Here is a 16,183-nt window from a genome sequence, read left to right as displayed (position 1 = left end):
CAAGCAGCTCTTCCAAGTCATCCTCAAGCCATACAGTCTCTCCTCCCTGAATCCCCCAATCAATAGTTATACAAAGAAAACAAAATTTAAATAAATAAATGTAGGTTTCCTTATCAGATAAAGCCAGACCTCTTCTCCCCCCACCCAAGATTAAGACTTCAGAACAGTCAAGGGCAATAATCCCTGTTATGTGTAGCCACACTATGAAAACATTTTGTTTTTAATTAGAGGTAAGAAGAATTGTATCAGCATCTCTTCCTCTTTGAAAGTGCAAAGGAAGCGAAGGTCTGTACAAATGTCTATTTTGCCTGCAAGAAAGAATGAGACAACCAGTTAATTCTGGTCTCCAAGAAGAAAGCTGTCAGGAGAAGTGCTTTTAAGAAAATTCTGTGGAGAGGACAGACATGTTCTTCATGAGAAAGAGGGAAATCAAAACAAGACAAATAAAAAAGCACCGACAGCTGTTAGAAAACTACAGAATATCCACTATTTTGCTCTTAAATAGCAGTGTATTCATCTTTGCTCAAGGTCTCCTTACAAGCATAGAGAAGGATGTTTTTTCAAAGCAGCTTTGCCATTCTACCATTCTGAATATGAATGTCTCCAAACACCATATAATTCTTTCACATATATCTTCTGCACCATGAATTAAAAGCTAGTAAAAAAGAAGCAATTGTGAAAGGGTAGGCAAAAGCAGATACTTGTCTATTTCTGCCTCAAATATTTGCAGCCATATGTATGCTAAAGAGACATTCCCACCACAATTGAGATAGCAGGGCTGATGGCAAGTGCATGTTGTGGCAAAATCAGACATAAAATGGCTACAAGGAGTAGGCATTATCAGTTGAGAAATGACTTACATAATTTTATATTGAAAGCCAACCCCACTTTGGAAATGACTTAATTGTTTTCTGCAAATGCAGCAGGTTTTTAAACTACTGGTATTGGCTCTAAATACAGTGACTCAGCCTTCCCATTTGGGGCAGAATTTGCCAGTTCACAACTCTAAAGTAGTGAGAACTTGCATTTCTTCTTTTCCACTTCACATGCCTCTCAAAGCAGTGGTAGTCATCTGCTATCATTTCTTCTCCCTTTTTCCTTTCATACCTGTCATAAAACTATTCTCCCAGACTGCCAGTTTTTTGCATTGTTCTATCCTAGGGATGGTAAGATGAATACCATGAGAGAGTGGACTGAGACCTTTTGGTCCCCAACTCATGGTTTGAAGAACAGTGATTTGTTACATTTTTGCAGTAAGAGAAATGTCCATCTTAAAAGACAGTTTTGATCTTCTGTGTGCATAGCAATGTCATACAATTCATGGTCTTCAGATCATGCTTGCTACCTACTGTTTCTATAGGTATTTATTTTAATTATTAAATAACTGATGAATTTAATAACTATTTTCTGGATGTTTCAAAACTGATTTGTTTTTGTGTTTTAATCATCATTTTGTTAACTTATATGCCATCATTGTTAACCACCTGGAGCAATAATAGCAGCAGAAACTTAAAAAAATCCCCAGAATATATTAAAAAGATTTTTCCAAAAGAAGAAAAAAGTGATGGCTAATTAATTTCTAAAATCAAAGGATTTTTCTAATCAGTTATTCTCATCAGTCAGTTCAGTCATGCAGGCCCTTGCATTAAATTCAGTAGGATAAACTGCATTAGAAATAAGTCAAAGAGGGGAGAAAGATAAGAAGAAAATACAGTATCACACCCCTTTACTGTCATGCATTACCTTGTGTTTGTTTTTTGTTTACTTGCCAACCCATTTGCCAAATAAAAATTTGATTCACCAACTTTCATTTGTTTGCATCATATTTATTTATACTTGCTAACCTGTGAGCACGCTGGCTGTGAAGTTTTCACTATGCATAAATCAAGCAAATGAGGAAAGTGGGAGAAGACACTTCTCCTGCAAACACACACAGTTATATTTTTCAACCTCAATTTTACTAGACAAATTAGAGGACAGTCCTTCAAAAAATGAGAACCACCAACCTAACTGACAAATCAAGCAATCGGTCATCAAAGGAAAAAACCAAGTACAATTTTTTTTAAAAAAATAGTAACACATCCTGATTAAAATCAGGAGCCTTCATGACACGCAAGTCTCCTCTATTAGACGTGAGGTTTGCTAGAGTGAACAACAATTTCTAACATCAACACCATTTTATATAAATGCACCCACAAATTATTTTGTATGAAAAGGGATCTTATAGCACCTTTGCGCCGAACTGAAAGAAAGCTGCTGCTAAAGAGAGCTTTCCTACACTTGAGCCTAGGAAAATTCACACTACCAGGTTCTTTCTTTCTTTCAGTTAGTCTCAAAAGTGCTACAAGAGCCCTTTATATACTGATTTTCAAGACTAACACAATTATATATTTGAATTCTACCACAGGTTATTTTATTCATTTATAAATAAAGATTTATAATATTACTCCCAACAATGGGATTCAAGGCAGCGCACAGCATACAAAAAAAACCCCAATATAGATTTTAAAAAATCATATGAAAACATTAACAAAAAGTATATACAGAAGTTATTTAAAAGATAAATAAAAAATCTATACGTACAAAATCATTAAAATTAATGAAAGAATTACAGTCATCCCTCTCGATTCATGGGAGATCCGTTCCAGACACACACACCCCACGAATCAGAAAAAAACCACAAATACTCAAGTCCACATTGATTATAATGGTTGCGTGCTTGTGTACATGGCGCTGCACACACGCCTTGGGCAAGCACACTATTTTGTCCCTCCTTGTTTGCCATTCGCGAAGGATCAAAACCGTGGATGCCAAGTTCATGAATGGGGAGGAACAAATCTATACACAAACAACAAAACAGCACAGTACATCATCAAATGCTCATTCCAGACAATTTCTAAGAACCTGATGGCATATGTTTTAACTTAGGGCAGCTACCCTAAACTTCTTAGGGAGGGAGTACCAAAATCAAAGCGCAAGCTTCTGAGAAAACCCTTCCCTTTGCTCCCACCATAAATGCCCAGGACAGTGGTGGGACAGAGAGAAGGGCTTCTTCTGAAGATCTTACAGTTCTAATGAGAAATGCAGTTCTTCAGATAGTGTAGACTTAAGACATATAAGTCATAACCAGCACTTTGAGTTGTGACCAGCACCGAGGGGACATGCTGCAGCAAGGGAACTGTGTCCTCCCTTTAGCCAACCCCAGTTAATAATATGGCTGCAACTATTTCTGAGCACTTTTCAAGGGCAGCCCTATATGGAGTGTATTACTAAAATCCAAAAAGGATATAACCAAGGCATCAGTTACAGAATATACAGCGCTCCCATGTCATACGCAGGCTTGCTGTATGCGGCTTTGAGCTTATGTGTACGGCAAGCCCCATGGAAAAAAATGTGCACAGGACCGCAGCATCATAAGAATAAATATGCTTTCACCTTACTCATTTTCCCCATACATGGGGGGGGGCAGAACGGATCCCCCGTCATATAGAAAGGGTAATATAGTAATTAATATTAGTAGATATTTGTGTGTGTGTGTGTATCGATTTCCATTCTCAGAGAGCTGCACTCAAAGCCACTCTACCCATATACAAGGCAGAAATTAGCAGATTTGGGATAGTCCAGACATTTGCAGATAAACACACATACAAAAAAACCACACTAATACACCCAAATATTTAGGAGAAACCTATCAATTGTTCCCAACAATAATGTATTCTTATGAGCTGTCTAATCTTGGTCTTGAATGAGCAGTTTAATGCCATTCATTTCATAGAAGACTTTCTGGCTCATGATGGGCATAAAAACTGCTAGAATTGGATTGTTGATAAGGATCAATACAGCTATCAATATCTGTTGACACCTCTTGGTGTTACAGCTGTAGACAGTGTCATAGTGCACATCTGTATTTCAAACTTTAGCACTACACCATGAAAAACAAAAGCACATAGGTATACATTCAAAGAGCAGAAGCAAACCATGTCATTTTAGCTATTTCACTTCCTTGCTCACACTGAGAAGCTACTTTTACTGTCCCCAAGGAAAGAGGAGAGATTTGCCCACTGACATTCAGAGTAAGAAATGCTACTCCCATAAAATAAGTTATTGAATTGCTTGTGATTTAACTTGAAGCCAGGTTGGTGCTATTACTGTTACTTACTCTGGAACTTTAGATGGTTGCACTACTAATGCGTTAACTAACCAGTTAAGCTTTGTTCTGAAACTGGGGAAAAATCTGGCTGAAAGTTGCAGCTGATAACCATCCACTGTACCCAGAAATGTATTCTGGGATACTATGTATTTTTACATACAAAATCCATGTTACACTTATCTTCCTAAATGGCTAGTAATACTCTGAGAAACAGAACAAGACTGCTAACGATGAGTGATCTATAGAGCTATAATACTAGCTGCCCTTAAAATAATCCTCAAATCCTACACTCATAGTACCTTGGGAATTTATAGTTCAGGGGAGTGGACTAGAACTCTCTATTGCAAATACTATATATTATAGGATTTTTAAAGGATGGAACCATGAGGGTTTTAGCTGTACTAAACTAAACTTTGTAGTGTAGATAGACCTTAAGTAAAATACATTTGTTGATACTGTGTCAGACATATCATGTATGGGGGTTATGTCCCAATAGAAAAGTTCTACTTTTTCTACTTAGTGGACTGCTAAAAAGACAAATGCATGGGTCCTAGACCAAATCAAGTCTGAATTCTCCCTAGAACCTAAGATGACTAAACTGAGGTTGGCATACTTTGACTGTATCACGCTAGAAAAGATTACACTGGTGCCTCGGGTTACGAAATTAATTCGTTCCGCCATTCCTTTCGTAACCCGAAAATTTCGTAACCCGAAACACTTTTTCCATAGCACTGGAAAGCCTATAGCTGCACTTTGCAGCATTTGAATTTCGCGCCGAAATGAATTTCGTAACCCGAAAAATATTTCGTAACCCGAAACAGTTTTTGCCAATCCAACTTTTTCGTATCCCGGAAATTTCGTAACCCGATCATTTCGTATCCCGAGGCACCAGTGTATAATGCTTAACCACGTAGAAGGCAGTAGGAAAAGAGGAAAACTGCATTACAGCTGGATAAACTCAAGTCAAGGAAGTCCTATCTCTGAGTCTGCAAGACCCGAAAAAGGCTACTGAGGATCAGGTGTCTCTCATTCATAGGGTCGCCATAAGTCAAAATCGACTTGACAAAAGTAAACAACAATATTAGGCCTTTCCAAAGGAACTGGAAAAATAGTGCAAGCGGGATAGCTTCTGCAGGCCTGGGGACCAATCCCTTCCTATTGCAATGTGCAGGGGGATGCACCATGTTGCTGCAGTGCCAGAACTACTGTACAAAATCAGCAGCAAGGTACACATAAAAATGATTTTTTTCCATATATAAAGTGCTTTTTTCCCTTTAAAATAAGGTAAACATATTCCAACTGTTGACATTCCAATTTGTTTCCAAGAGTGTGTAACTACATGTAGGTTGGGTGTGCAGGGAGTATCTACCTGTTTTGAAGGTAGAAATGTGCTTTCACATGAGAAATGTTTCCCTCAGACAAGGCAGACAGACAGATGTTCATATCCATCTGTATGCCATGCATTGCCCACTCCTGGACAAGTAAGTGAAGTCCAGAAATAGAATTTCAGGAAAATCATTCTCAAAATGAAACAAAATACAGTGTACCAAGCCAAATGGTGCACCATGTGATGGTTAAAACTCAATGGACCTTTGGCTGTAAGAAGCTGGAGGAGAAATAAAACTTTATTACAGCAATGCCAAACAAGCTATGTGATAATGCTTCTGAATAAAGTTTCAGCATTATATCATGGAAAGTTGAACACTAATCAGAGTCCTTGTCTGTCTTTCAAGAAAGACTGTTCAATAGATATTCTCTACCGGGAGAAAAATAATATCTTCAAGGTTACATTGTGAAACCTTGCTTCCAAACATCATGAAAAGCCTATGTTATTGATATCTAGTATACTGAATCAAGTTATTGATATCTTGCTGCTCAGAAAGACTCTGAAGGGAAAACAAGAGAAGTAAGATCTTTTTAATATATTACATATTACACTCCGTGTTATATATTCAAAGATTTATCACAGCAGCAACTAGTGGGGTAAAATGCGAAGGCTTATAGTTTAAAAGCCCCATATAATTAAGCCTGGCAAAAAAAGATTGCAAGCAGGAATACATAATCATAAAGTATCGCAGCTTGGTGTGAACATAGCAGCAATTAATAATATATTTCTCAGTAATAAAGTGAAAACTGTAGTAACTTAAAAGCAAACAGAAATTAGACTCCCTCGTAATTTCAACCATTATAGGCTTCAGCATATTAGAGACAAATTTTTATTGCTATACCCTTAGGCTCAGAAAAGTCTGCATGGCCAAAACAAACAAGATAGTATCTAATACAGAATACAAAAGCTGGAGCAAAGGCTTTATCATCTTAGAATTATCTGTTTGTCCTTATAAATACACAGAATCAGAATACACATACATACGCACATACTCAAAACCCACAATACATTAGTTTCAAGATGAGATTGCAGGGTAAAACTTTGAGGACAGGCTCACTGTAATAGCTGCTATTGCTGACTCTGTCCAGCAGGTGAAATCAGAGCTTGAAAAAGTTACTTTATGGATTAAAGTCCCCAGAATCCCTCAGCCAGCAGGCTAGGAAATTTTGAAACCTGTAATCCAAAAGGGACCTTTTCCAGGCTCTGGAGGAAATGAGGACCATTTTACAGGGAGCAGCAACCAATCACACCTTCATGACACATGTACAAGACATGTCTTTGCAGGTGCCTAGTTGTCAAATTTATTCACATGACATTTTATATGCATCTAAATATATATATATATATATTGTGGTGAGCACCCCAAAATAGAAATACAGTACAATGCATTTGTATCATTTCGCCATCACCCACTTGTTTATCAGGCTTTTTCAAAATTGCCCAAAGAATTTAACCAAGTGTGCCTTTGAGGTTGGGAAGTTGAGGCACAAGTCACTATTTTAGTGGAGAAATTTACAGAAAATGTTTCCCTCTCTTTAAAAGATAGTCTCCTTCCTGCCAGCAAACAGAACCAAATTTCAGCTCTTTACAAAATGAACAACAATGAAAATAGACATCTAGTATAGTGAAGCCCTACTAGGTTTAGCATTGATCTTCCAGATTTGCAAGCCACATTCCTGGGATCAGACTTTTACTCTAGTAGTTGCTAATTTTATTAGCGAGGCAAAAAAATATATAGCCCAACTCTTTAAAAAGTCAATGTTTTGGACTAAAGTGTTCAAGATCATACGTTTTGATTGTTTGAAACAGGTTAAATTGCGCCCCCCCCCCTTTCATTTTCCTGTTATTCAAGAGTCCACAGAATGGAAGCTATTGGAACTGATCTCAGATAGTGGGTTTACAAACATCAAAAACCCTCTGAAGATTGATTGGATTTATTTAGGTTAAGAAAGAGATGACTCTGTAAGGAAAGTTTCTTTTTGTATTTTTCATCCTGTTTTAGTTATAAAGAGTTAAAACTAAAATTGAATTGAATACAGGATGTTTATATAAGAAAGAAATGGGGAAAGGATAAGGGATCCATTGTTTGTTTTGTCAAATGTGAAGTCAACATTTATTTATTTATTTATTTTGAGGGGGAGCTATAGAGAGGGGGGAATGTTGTAAGTTGTAGTGTACTGTGTTGCTTGCTATTCTACAGTATTTATACCTACAGTTATGTTTATATATAATTAAAATATAATTTAAATCAAATTAAAAGTCCATCTAGTCTACCATTCCTTTTTTCCAAAAGTGACCACAAATCCTATATACAGCACAGGACAGCAACAGACCTTTCCAACTTCTGTTGTTCTTGTTCACCTCTGACTTACAGCAATCCTAAAGGGAACCTATCAAAGAGTTTTCTTGGGAAGCTTTATTTAGGGGAGGTTTGCCATTGCCTCTCTCTTAGGTAGAGAACGTGTCACTTGCCCAAGGTCTCCCAGTGGATTTAAACCCTAGCCTCCTGTAATCCCAGTCTAACACTCAAACAACTATACCATCCTGCTATACTACTACATACAGCAAATCTGACTCTGGAGATGCTACATAACCTTTGTAACCAGAAGTTATTAGCAGCCTTATACTTCACAGGTTTTTCCAATCCCCATTTAAAGCCTTTTTGCTTGGTGACCATCTCCAAATCTAGTGGAAATATATTAATATGAGCATCATTAAGCACAAGTGTGGCCAGTTGCCTGGAACACTGCTGTCCATGTTTATGTGAATCTTAACAAGACAGTTCCAACTAGTGCTCTGTGGCTCTTTTAGGTGCAGCCATAGAGCACTTAAAATTAGAGCTAACATGATTTCCAGAAGCAAATCAGCTGCTAAGTGGGACTCTGATCATAACATTCAGTGTCTTAAAGTGGTTTTCATAAGTGAATACAATGAACAAGACTACAAGTTGTGTGGATTTAGAAAAAAGGCAAAGCTCTCATTAAAAATGCATAAGGATTTTTTTTAAATCCCAAATCTTACTGATAGAGCCTCAGCTCTCCAAAGATCTGACAATTCACAAGCATTTCTGAAGCTCTGCAGACAATACACAACAAGCTTACTGATGTTAATTTCTTTCTTCCCAAGGGAATTCACAACTTTCTCAGTATTTTATTTCTTCCAGCCAAAATAGCACATCAAGAACATCAAGAGCCACAGAAGAGGGTGACAGCCATTCAACATGAAGGCTCTGGGCTAGATTACTTATGAAAATGCAGCATGTTAAAAAGTCTTATTTTCCCAATAAATGAGAAAGCTTATTGCAGATGTTGTTTAAGCACCCAAAGCAGGAAAAGGGTAAGAGATGACAAAAATAAAAACCACCACAAAGAACTATCCTTTTACTATTCTAATCCTAAAGTAAATATAACCTTCCTCCAGAGCGTGGAAACATTCCTTTTTTGGACTACTGTATAACTCCCAGAATCTCTGGTGGCCATGATGTATAGGGATTCTAGCAGCTGCTATCCAAAAAGTAACCTTTGTGGTCCAGCTTTCTTCCATATAAGTAGATTTATACATGTAAGGCGCAATACATGGAAACTCCACCATCAGTATCCCATTTCTTGTAACTGGTAATATTTTCTTTCTGGTTTTGCACGTGCATGTCCCTTTCTTAAAACACCGCAGTGTATTTTTAAAGATACATGGCTTCCAAGACTGCTAGGAGATTTCAAAAGCTACATCCTGGCATCATTAACTGCAAAACCCAGCTTCTCAAAATCTGCCACTGGATATCAAAATTCTCCACTCAGCTTTTCCTCTGAAGCTTGCTACTGACTACTCATCTGCCACTGCTGGGGAAAAACAGAAGAGAGACATTTGACACTCCTAATCTGCAAGGACTTCATTACACACTTCCAGAAATATAAAGTATTGGGGGGAGGGGGGACATTCAAAACTACAGGCATCATTAAAATGTAAGATGTGTCATCTCCATAAAGCTATAGCACTAAGACAAGTCTTGGAGGGCCCTCTCCTGTGCATTCCACACTTTCCGGAAGACACACATTCACACAAGCAATCTTTTATAGAAAAACTGATATAAGGACACTTTCCAAACACAATTGAAGAAAAAAGAATTACATGGAATTACAAACACATTCAGCAGGGAGGAACATAAAAATATTTAAAGGACACATTTCTAACATTTTAAAAGTTCCTATTCAGAAACATTGGCATGTATAAGACATAAATCCATACACTATCATCAATATATGAAACCATATTATAACAGAAAATATATGTTGTATTCCCAAAATAATTCCCAAAAGGGGAAGCCTAATTTGTTTATTTATTTGGCATTTTTATAAGCTGCTCTTCAGCCAAAAAGGCTCCCAGAGAAACTTATAATGTCCATAAGGAGGTATATAATACTACATATATAGCAGCTAAGCCCATAAATATTGATTTATACATACTCACAGGCAGTAATCTAGTACATTAGATGCACCTAAACCTACTGATTTCAATGGGTTTAAATACATAGATTACAGCCACTGTATGCCAATACATACTAGACGCCGCCAGCTATATTTCAGTGGAAAGAACTGGCAAAGCCACCTCTGAGTATTCCTTGCCTACAAAAGCCCTGTGAAAATCATGGGGTTGCCATAAGTTGAAAGGCTACTTGAAGGCACATATACACATACACATCCTAACATGGTCTTAAACATCAATCATCATTTCTGTGGAGAAAACAGCCCCTTTTTCCACAGACAAATATGAGGGCTCAATTATGCATATTTTCGTTGTTAAATCTAAACGTATGCTACCCTATCCTGCACATGGCTTTGAGGTCTCCCTGGTGTCAGAATGATTCAAGCCCACTTAACTATGTGCCGTACTGTGCAAAGCTTAGTAATTTTGAGACTGCAGGTATTCAGGTTCCACAGAACTTTGTGACCTACTAAATGCTCTGAATAAAGAATGCCTCATGAATGAGAAAAAGGAAAGTTTGCAGTTTTTAACTGTTTATTGGTAAATGCTCTTTTTCCCCCTTCTGGAACAGAAAGCAAATACCGTGCATATATACATCTGTACAAGGCCAAAGTACACCTGTGCTTCAACTCAGAATATGTGTAACATGCTATGAAAATACAATGTCAATGACGGGAGAGCTATTCAGTTGCCATAAAATATGGAAACTGACTGAGATGTCTAATATAGATTTATAATTTAACTGTCTAATACTAGTTTTATAGATTTAGTTTTCATTAATTAAACAAAATCAGTGAAGTTATTTCTATACTACCAGCAAAGCTTCCAGGTATAATGAAAAATTTACTCAAAAATAAGGCACTGAGTTTTTCAGTTGCACATGTTTTCTACTAAGTATTCACAGTTGTGCAGCATAGTGCTGTGGCCACAAGGGTTGTAGATCATGCTTGCTGTCCACTGGTTTTATTGAAACAATTGCCCCTTTTGCCTTCTATGCCCACCAAATATACTTGCAGAAAAATCCTACTACATGAACAGAAATCCATTCACGCAACAGTGGATTCAACCCACGTACATTCACTTGAGAGTAGATACCTCCAAACGCACATTGAAACTTACTTCAGAGTTGAAATGCATACGAATTTTACCCTTACGACAGTGACAAGTATTTATCTGCAAACCCATATATGTTCATTTAAGCCTTTCTGGCCATAAAGCAGGGGAAGATAAAAGAATGAAGCATTATAAAGCTTTCCCTATGGCAATGTTATAACTGGGAAATCTGCAATCTCCATCTATTCTTACACTCCAACTCCCAGCACTCCTTACTACTTCATTATGCTATCTGAGGCTACTGGGATGTGAAATCCAACAACAACAGGAAGGATACCAATCCCTGCCCCCCAATATTCTCACTGATTCCCACCATAAACACACACGCAACTGGCCACTTACAGGCCATTCACACTTCCTTTTCCTGAAATTAGCTTCAGGATTTCTTCAGCTATTCTCATCCACAACTGTCCCATGTGCATCCACACTGCATCTGAATTTCCAGCAGATGATGTTATGAATCCTACTGCACACTTCTCAAGCCTGACAGTCCTGTATTTGGAACCTTTTCTACAGATGAGGCAGTGAAAGAGTTTTAGAACCTATTAATAGCATTTGTCTAGTAACATAACTTATCTCCCCTCATATCAGTAACAAAAACTGAACTCTTTTTAAAGGTCTGGACTAAGATAATTCAGGAGCCTTTGCAATGACCATTTCAGGTTGAGGTTTTGATGCTTTATTTTAAGATCTCACATAGTTTCAGCAACAAGCAAGAATAGTCATCCACACTTTATTATTCACAGTAATCTACTAAAGGCATTATATGTGTTGTGTGTATGTGCCTTCAAGTCACTTGCTGACTTATGCTGGATACACCATGGATTTCATAAGGCTTTCTTAAACAAAGAATACCTTGTCTAAGTAATTTTTCCAATTCCTTCCTCTGAAATAGAGCCTACAGCCCCTGGTAAGCTACCTCCATTTGTGATGTACGGTCAGTGATGGTAGAGGTCAGCCATGGCAGTGCCTGAGTAACACCAGGGATTCTTTACTCTGAATCAGTCATGGTCAGGATCCATTGTCCTAATTTACTTCTTATTCAAGATGATCCCTTGGGTGGAACTGATTGTATCACCCCCTCAATCCAGGTCTCCCCACAAGCAGGTTCAGGAGCCCCACAAGTTTTTGTCAGCCTGGGGAGCCACACAAATGTATGGCTCCCATGAGCCTGCTCTTCTGTTGGCCAGTAATGCATGAAGGGTTACCTGCTTCAGATTCCAGGGATATAAATTCACAACTCCTACAATAGAGCCCTATTAAACTGACATCTATGCTTGTTTTCTTGAAGTGCTCCGACAGCCTGCCTTCTAGATGTAATTACTGTACAATATATACCAGAATCAGAAAGAGAGGCTTCACTTGGAAGGATGAAATCGAGAAGAAATCAATACAAAGAAGATAAATGTTTCTTCTCAAGAGCTTCAGAATTTCAAACAGGGAGAATTTTTAAAAACCCTCTTTTCCTTTTCTCTCTTTCTAACTTTGAACTGAAATCTGCTCTTTGTCCGAAGGAGCTGCTACAAGAAGGGATATTTGAATTATGGCTTAATCATTTGTATAGGTGTCTAATTTTGATCTTTCACAATCCTTTGCATGCTTACTTGGAAACAAGTCCCCACTATGTTGAATGGGGCTTACTCTGTCAGCAAATGTCTACACTCAATTGTATCTTCTGTTTTGCAAGTCTTGCCTCCCTCTAAAAACTTTTATTTCAGTCTATAAAAGGATCCAGGGTGTTTTAAAAAAAGGACATCAAAAAGGTCAATGTCACAAAACTTTCTCCTTTTTAATCAGAGCTATAAAGAAGCACTAATAAAAAGTATTAAAAGCCTAATAAAACAAACTGCAGTGTGGGGAAGGGGTTGAATATGAATTTGGCAACAGGAAAAGGTGTCAAGGGGGTGCATATGGGTAGAGGCAACCCATGCTACATCTATAGGGTTCTGTAAACTTAGATGATTTTGCTCATTTCAAGAAGACTGGAATAAGAGGAATTCAAATTCAAATGCATACATGGCAGGGAGAAAGTCCTACTTAATCCCATGGGGCTCAACCCAAAGGAAACATGCACTGGACATGGTTCCCAGTGACAGTGCAATCCTATGCACATTCTACTAAGATGCAACTCCCACTGAGTTCAATTGGTCTTACTCCCAGGTAATTAGCAGTACAACTCTCTCACACACACACACACACGTGTGTGTGTGTGTGAGAAAATGATTCTACTCAATATGGCTCCCTTCTGAGTAGACACATATAGAGGCTGCAATAAGTTGACCAGCTTAGCTTTTGAGCAGTACACACAAGCTAGAGAAAGGATGTAGTATGTACAACAGGAAAATCTCTTCAAGCAAATTTGCCAGCTATTGATTCCCTCACACACATTTTCCAAAAAAGGGCTAAGAATGGAAGGAAATTATATTCCAGAGAACTGCATAGAGAGGCAGTGTAAACACTTCGCTTGCAATATCTAGGCAAGCTTCAGATGGTTCTTTCTTTCCAGCTGTGGTGTGCAATGCTGCGCTGAAATTAATAAGCCAAAGCCAGGCTCTGACAGTAATACCATGCCATCTACAAAACAGGGATGGGTTAATGCTCCCCTTAAGAACAGCTCTTACCAAGAGATCTGTGTGCATTATGTTGGGGGACTTGGGGGCTGTGTGTTGAACAGAATCCAGCAAAGAGAGAAGCTCAGGGCTGCCTCTACTGGGCCAGCTGCGTTACTGTACACGGGGAGGGGAGAAAAGAAACACACACACACACCCCTCTTTTCCCCTCTCAACTTCCCTGACATTTTTAACTTGTATCAGGCTCTGTTTGTAAAAAGGGAAGGGGGAGAAGTTTGCTGCGCTCTGCAACTCCATGGAAAGGAGACCCTCCCCCCCCCCAATTCCCAAATCAACACAACCAACCCATCAAGAAGCAGGAGAGGCTCAAGCAAACGCCCAGCAGCAGCCTGGCACCAAGGGAGTTGGGTAGCCACAGTTCTCTTGAACAGCCAAGGAAAGGAGAGGCAGGGGCAAGGCCAGCAAGTCTGCAGGCTCTCTATGCTTCCCTTCCCCGCCTCCAGGAGCAGGAGCTGACCCTCTCATTCCTTCTCCCCAGCCCTGAGCCTACATCCATTCCCCCCACAGAGCAAGGGCAAGGGTGGGAGCCAAGCCAAGGGGGAAGGCAGGGAGCGGGGGACCCAAGTTATCACCAGCATCTCCCGGGCTGCAAGGAATGGAGGGCGAAGGGCTGGCAGCAATCCCCAGCTGGAAAGCACTGCTTACACACACACACACACACACACACACACTGCCTTTGGTATAAGGAGCTTTGCATGCATGCACCCAGGAGGCACACCTGGCCTCGTTAGCCGGGGATGGCCAGGCTCTCTGCCCAGGGAAGCAATGCACCAAATCCTGGGCAGTGCAATGGAATAAGGTTAGGGGGTGGGGAGGGGTTCCCATTATCTTCCCTAATACTAATCCTTGTTGAAGAGGAGTTCAATGAAGGAAGGAAGGGCAACCCCAAAGGAAGGAGCTGCTTCCCCCCCCCCCCCCGCTTTTCTCCTCCCAGTCCTAAAATTCACCAAGGAAAGCTCAGAGGGAGTGTGTGCAGTGCAAGCCCATCTCTCCTGCCTCGGAAGGTGCCAGGGGGCCTGCCAGCTTTTGGGGAGGCAGTGGTTACATCATGGAGCTGCTAAACGAGGCAAGGAGAGGGTTTGGAAGTGGCAACCCTAAAAGACAGAGAAGGGAGAAGCAAAGCAGGCAGACAGGCAGGGAGAGAGAGGGAAAGAGAGACGAGGGCTGCCTCTTTCTCTCCCTCCCTCCCAGCCATTCATTGCCACAGAGAGCAGGGGATGGAGGAAGCCAAGGAAGAGGAGGAGGAGAAGCCAGGGAGGGAGCCGCACAAGTTGGGCAGAGGGTCACCAAGGGCCGGGGCTGAGGCTTGGGTGCCTTCCTTTTCTTCAGCCTCCTTTTCCTTTTCTCTTCCCGAAGCTAAGAAAAGGAAAGGGGCAAGCCAGGCTCCTTCCCGAAAAGATCCAGTCGAATAGTAGCAATAACAACAACAGTAGTGAGGATAGGAGTAACACACACACACACACACCCCCACGGAAAACAAAACAGCCCCCCACCCTCTCTTATTGAGGATCACAAATGGGGGTTGGAGGGGCACCCCAAAGCCATGCCCATGCCGATCCCTGGCAGGCCCTGGCTGGCACTCACCGGGGAGGCAGACCACGGACTGCAGCGCCGAGAGGGCGATCTTGAAGCCCAAGATCCAGCAACACGGTTGCAGTAGCCTCCGCATGTCCAAAGCCGAACATCGAAAAAAGGCAGAGGGGGGCTGCTCTCTCTCTCTCTCTCGCTCTTTCTCTCCTTCTTTTCTTTCAAGGCAAGAGGGGAGAGGAGGGGAAAGCGGGGCTTCTAGCCAGACCGAGCCAGACACACACCCCGAAAGAAGAAGAAGGAAAAGGAAAGAATCAACTTGCCCAGAGGGCTGCCCTCTTCCCTTCTGCCAGAAACCGAAGGAAGGAAGGAAGGAAGGGCTCGCTCTCTTTTTAGGAGAAACAATCCAGAGATTTGGTTAAAAGAGGAGGAGAGCGAGAGAGCCTTGGCAAAATAACCCTCGCCGCTCGCCTTGCCTTCCTTGTCTTTCTTTTCTTCTCCTTCCTTCCTTCCTTTTTCTCCTTTCCCTCTTCCTTTTTCCTGGCTGGAGGGAAATCCAAAGGGAGTCCCAGAGTTCAGGGCTCGGCTGCAGGAGGACGAGGACCAGGAGCAGGAGGCCTCACAACTTCCCCCCAAAGAGCCTTGGACTCTCCTCCTCCTCCTTCTTCTCCTTCTCTTTCTCCTTCTTCTTTTCCTCCTTCAAGCGGGCTGCTCCCTCCTCGGAGGCCGGAGCAGGCAAGCCATGCTTGGGAAGGAGGCCAGCCCCAGGCAGAGGCGGAGGCGACAACCACAACCCCAACCCCCGGCCCAAGAAAGCCCCAGCCCAGCCTCCCCCGTCTCAGCAGCAGCGGCAGCAGCAGCGCCCGCCCCAGCACCGAGTCCAGCTGCTTGGAGCCT

The 16,183-nt window shown here is 40.8% G+C and overlaps 1 protein-coding gene across 8 annotated transcripts in view; it reads right to left on the bottom strand.

The window, feature by feature from the left end:
* PTPRG (protein tyrosine phosphatase receptor type G) overlaps positions 1–15,697 on the bottom strand; it is a 745,385-nt gene extending 729,688 nt beyond the window's left edge. For 6 of the 8 annotated variants that reach the window (XM_042447270.1, XM_042447268.1, XM_042447271.1 and 3 more), the window contains exon 1: positions 15,344–15,558. In XM_042447270.1, coding sequence (XP_042303204.1) covers positions 15,344–15,428 — 85 coding nt within the window. In that variant the 5' untranslated portion in view covers positions 15,429–15,558. Of the gene's footprint in view, positions 1–15,343 lie in introns of all 8 variants that reach the window. The other 2 variants (XM_042447272.1, XM_042447274.1) reach the window with 1 other exon arrangement.
* Positions 15,698–16,183: the final 486 nt, after the last annotated feature.

This window comes from Sceloporus undulatus, chromosome 2, assembly GCF_019175285.1.
Source record: "Sceloporus undulatus isolate JIND9_A2432 ecotype Alabama chromosome 2, SceUnd_v1.1, whole genome shotgun sequence".
Taxonomy (NCBI): Eukaryota; Metazoa; Chordata; class Lepidosauria; order Squamata; family Phrynosomatidae; genus Sceloporus; species Sceloporus undulatus.
The sequence above is the reverse complement of the archived record's forward strand: the minus strand, read 5'-3'. Positions and strand labels throughout refer to the sequence as shown.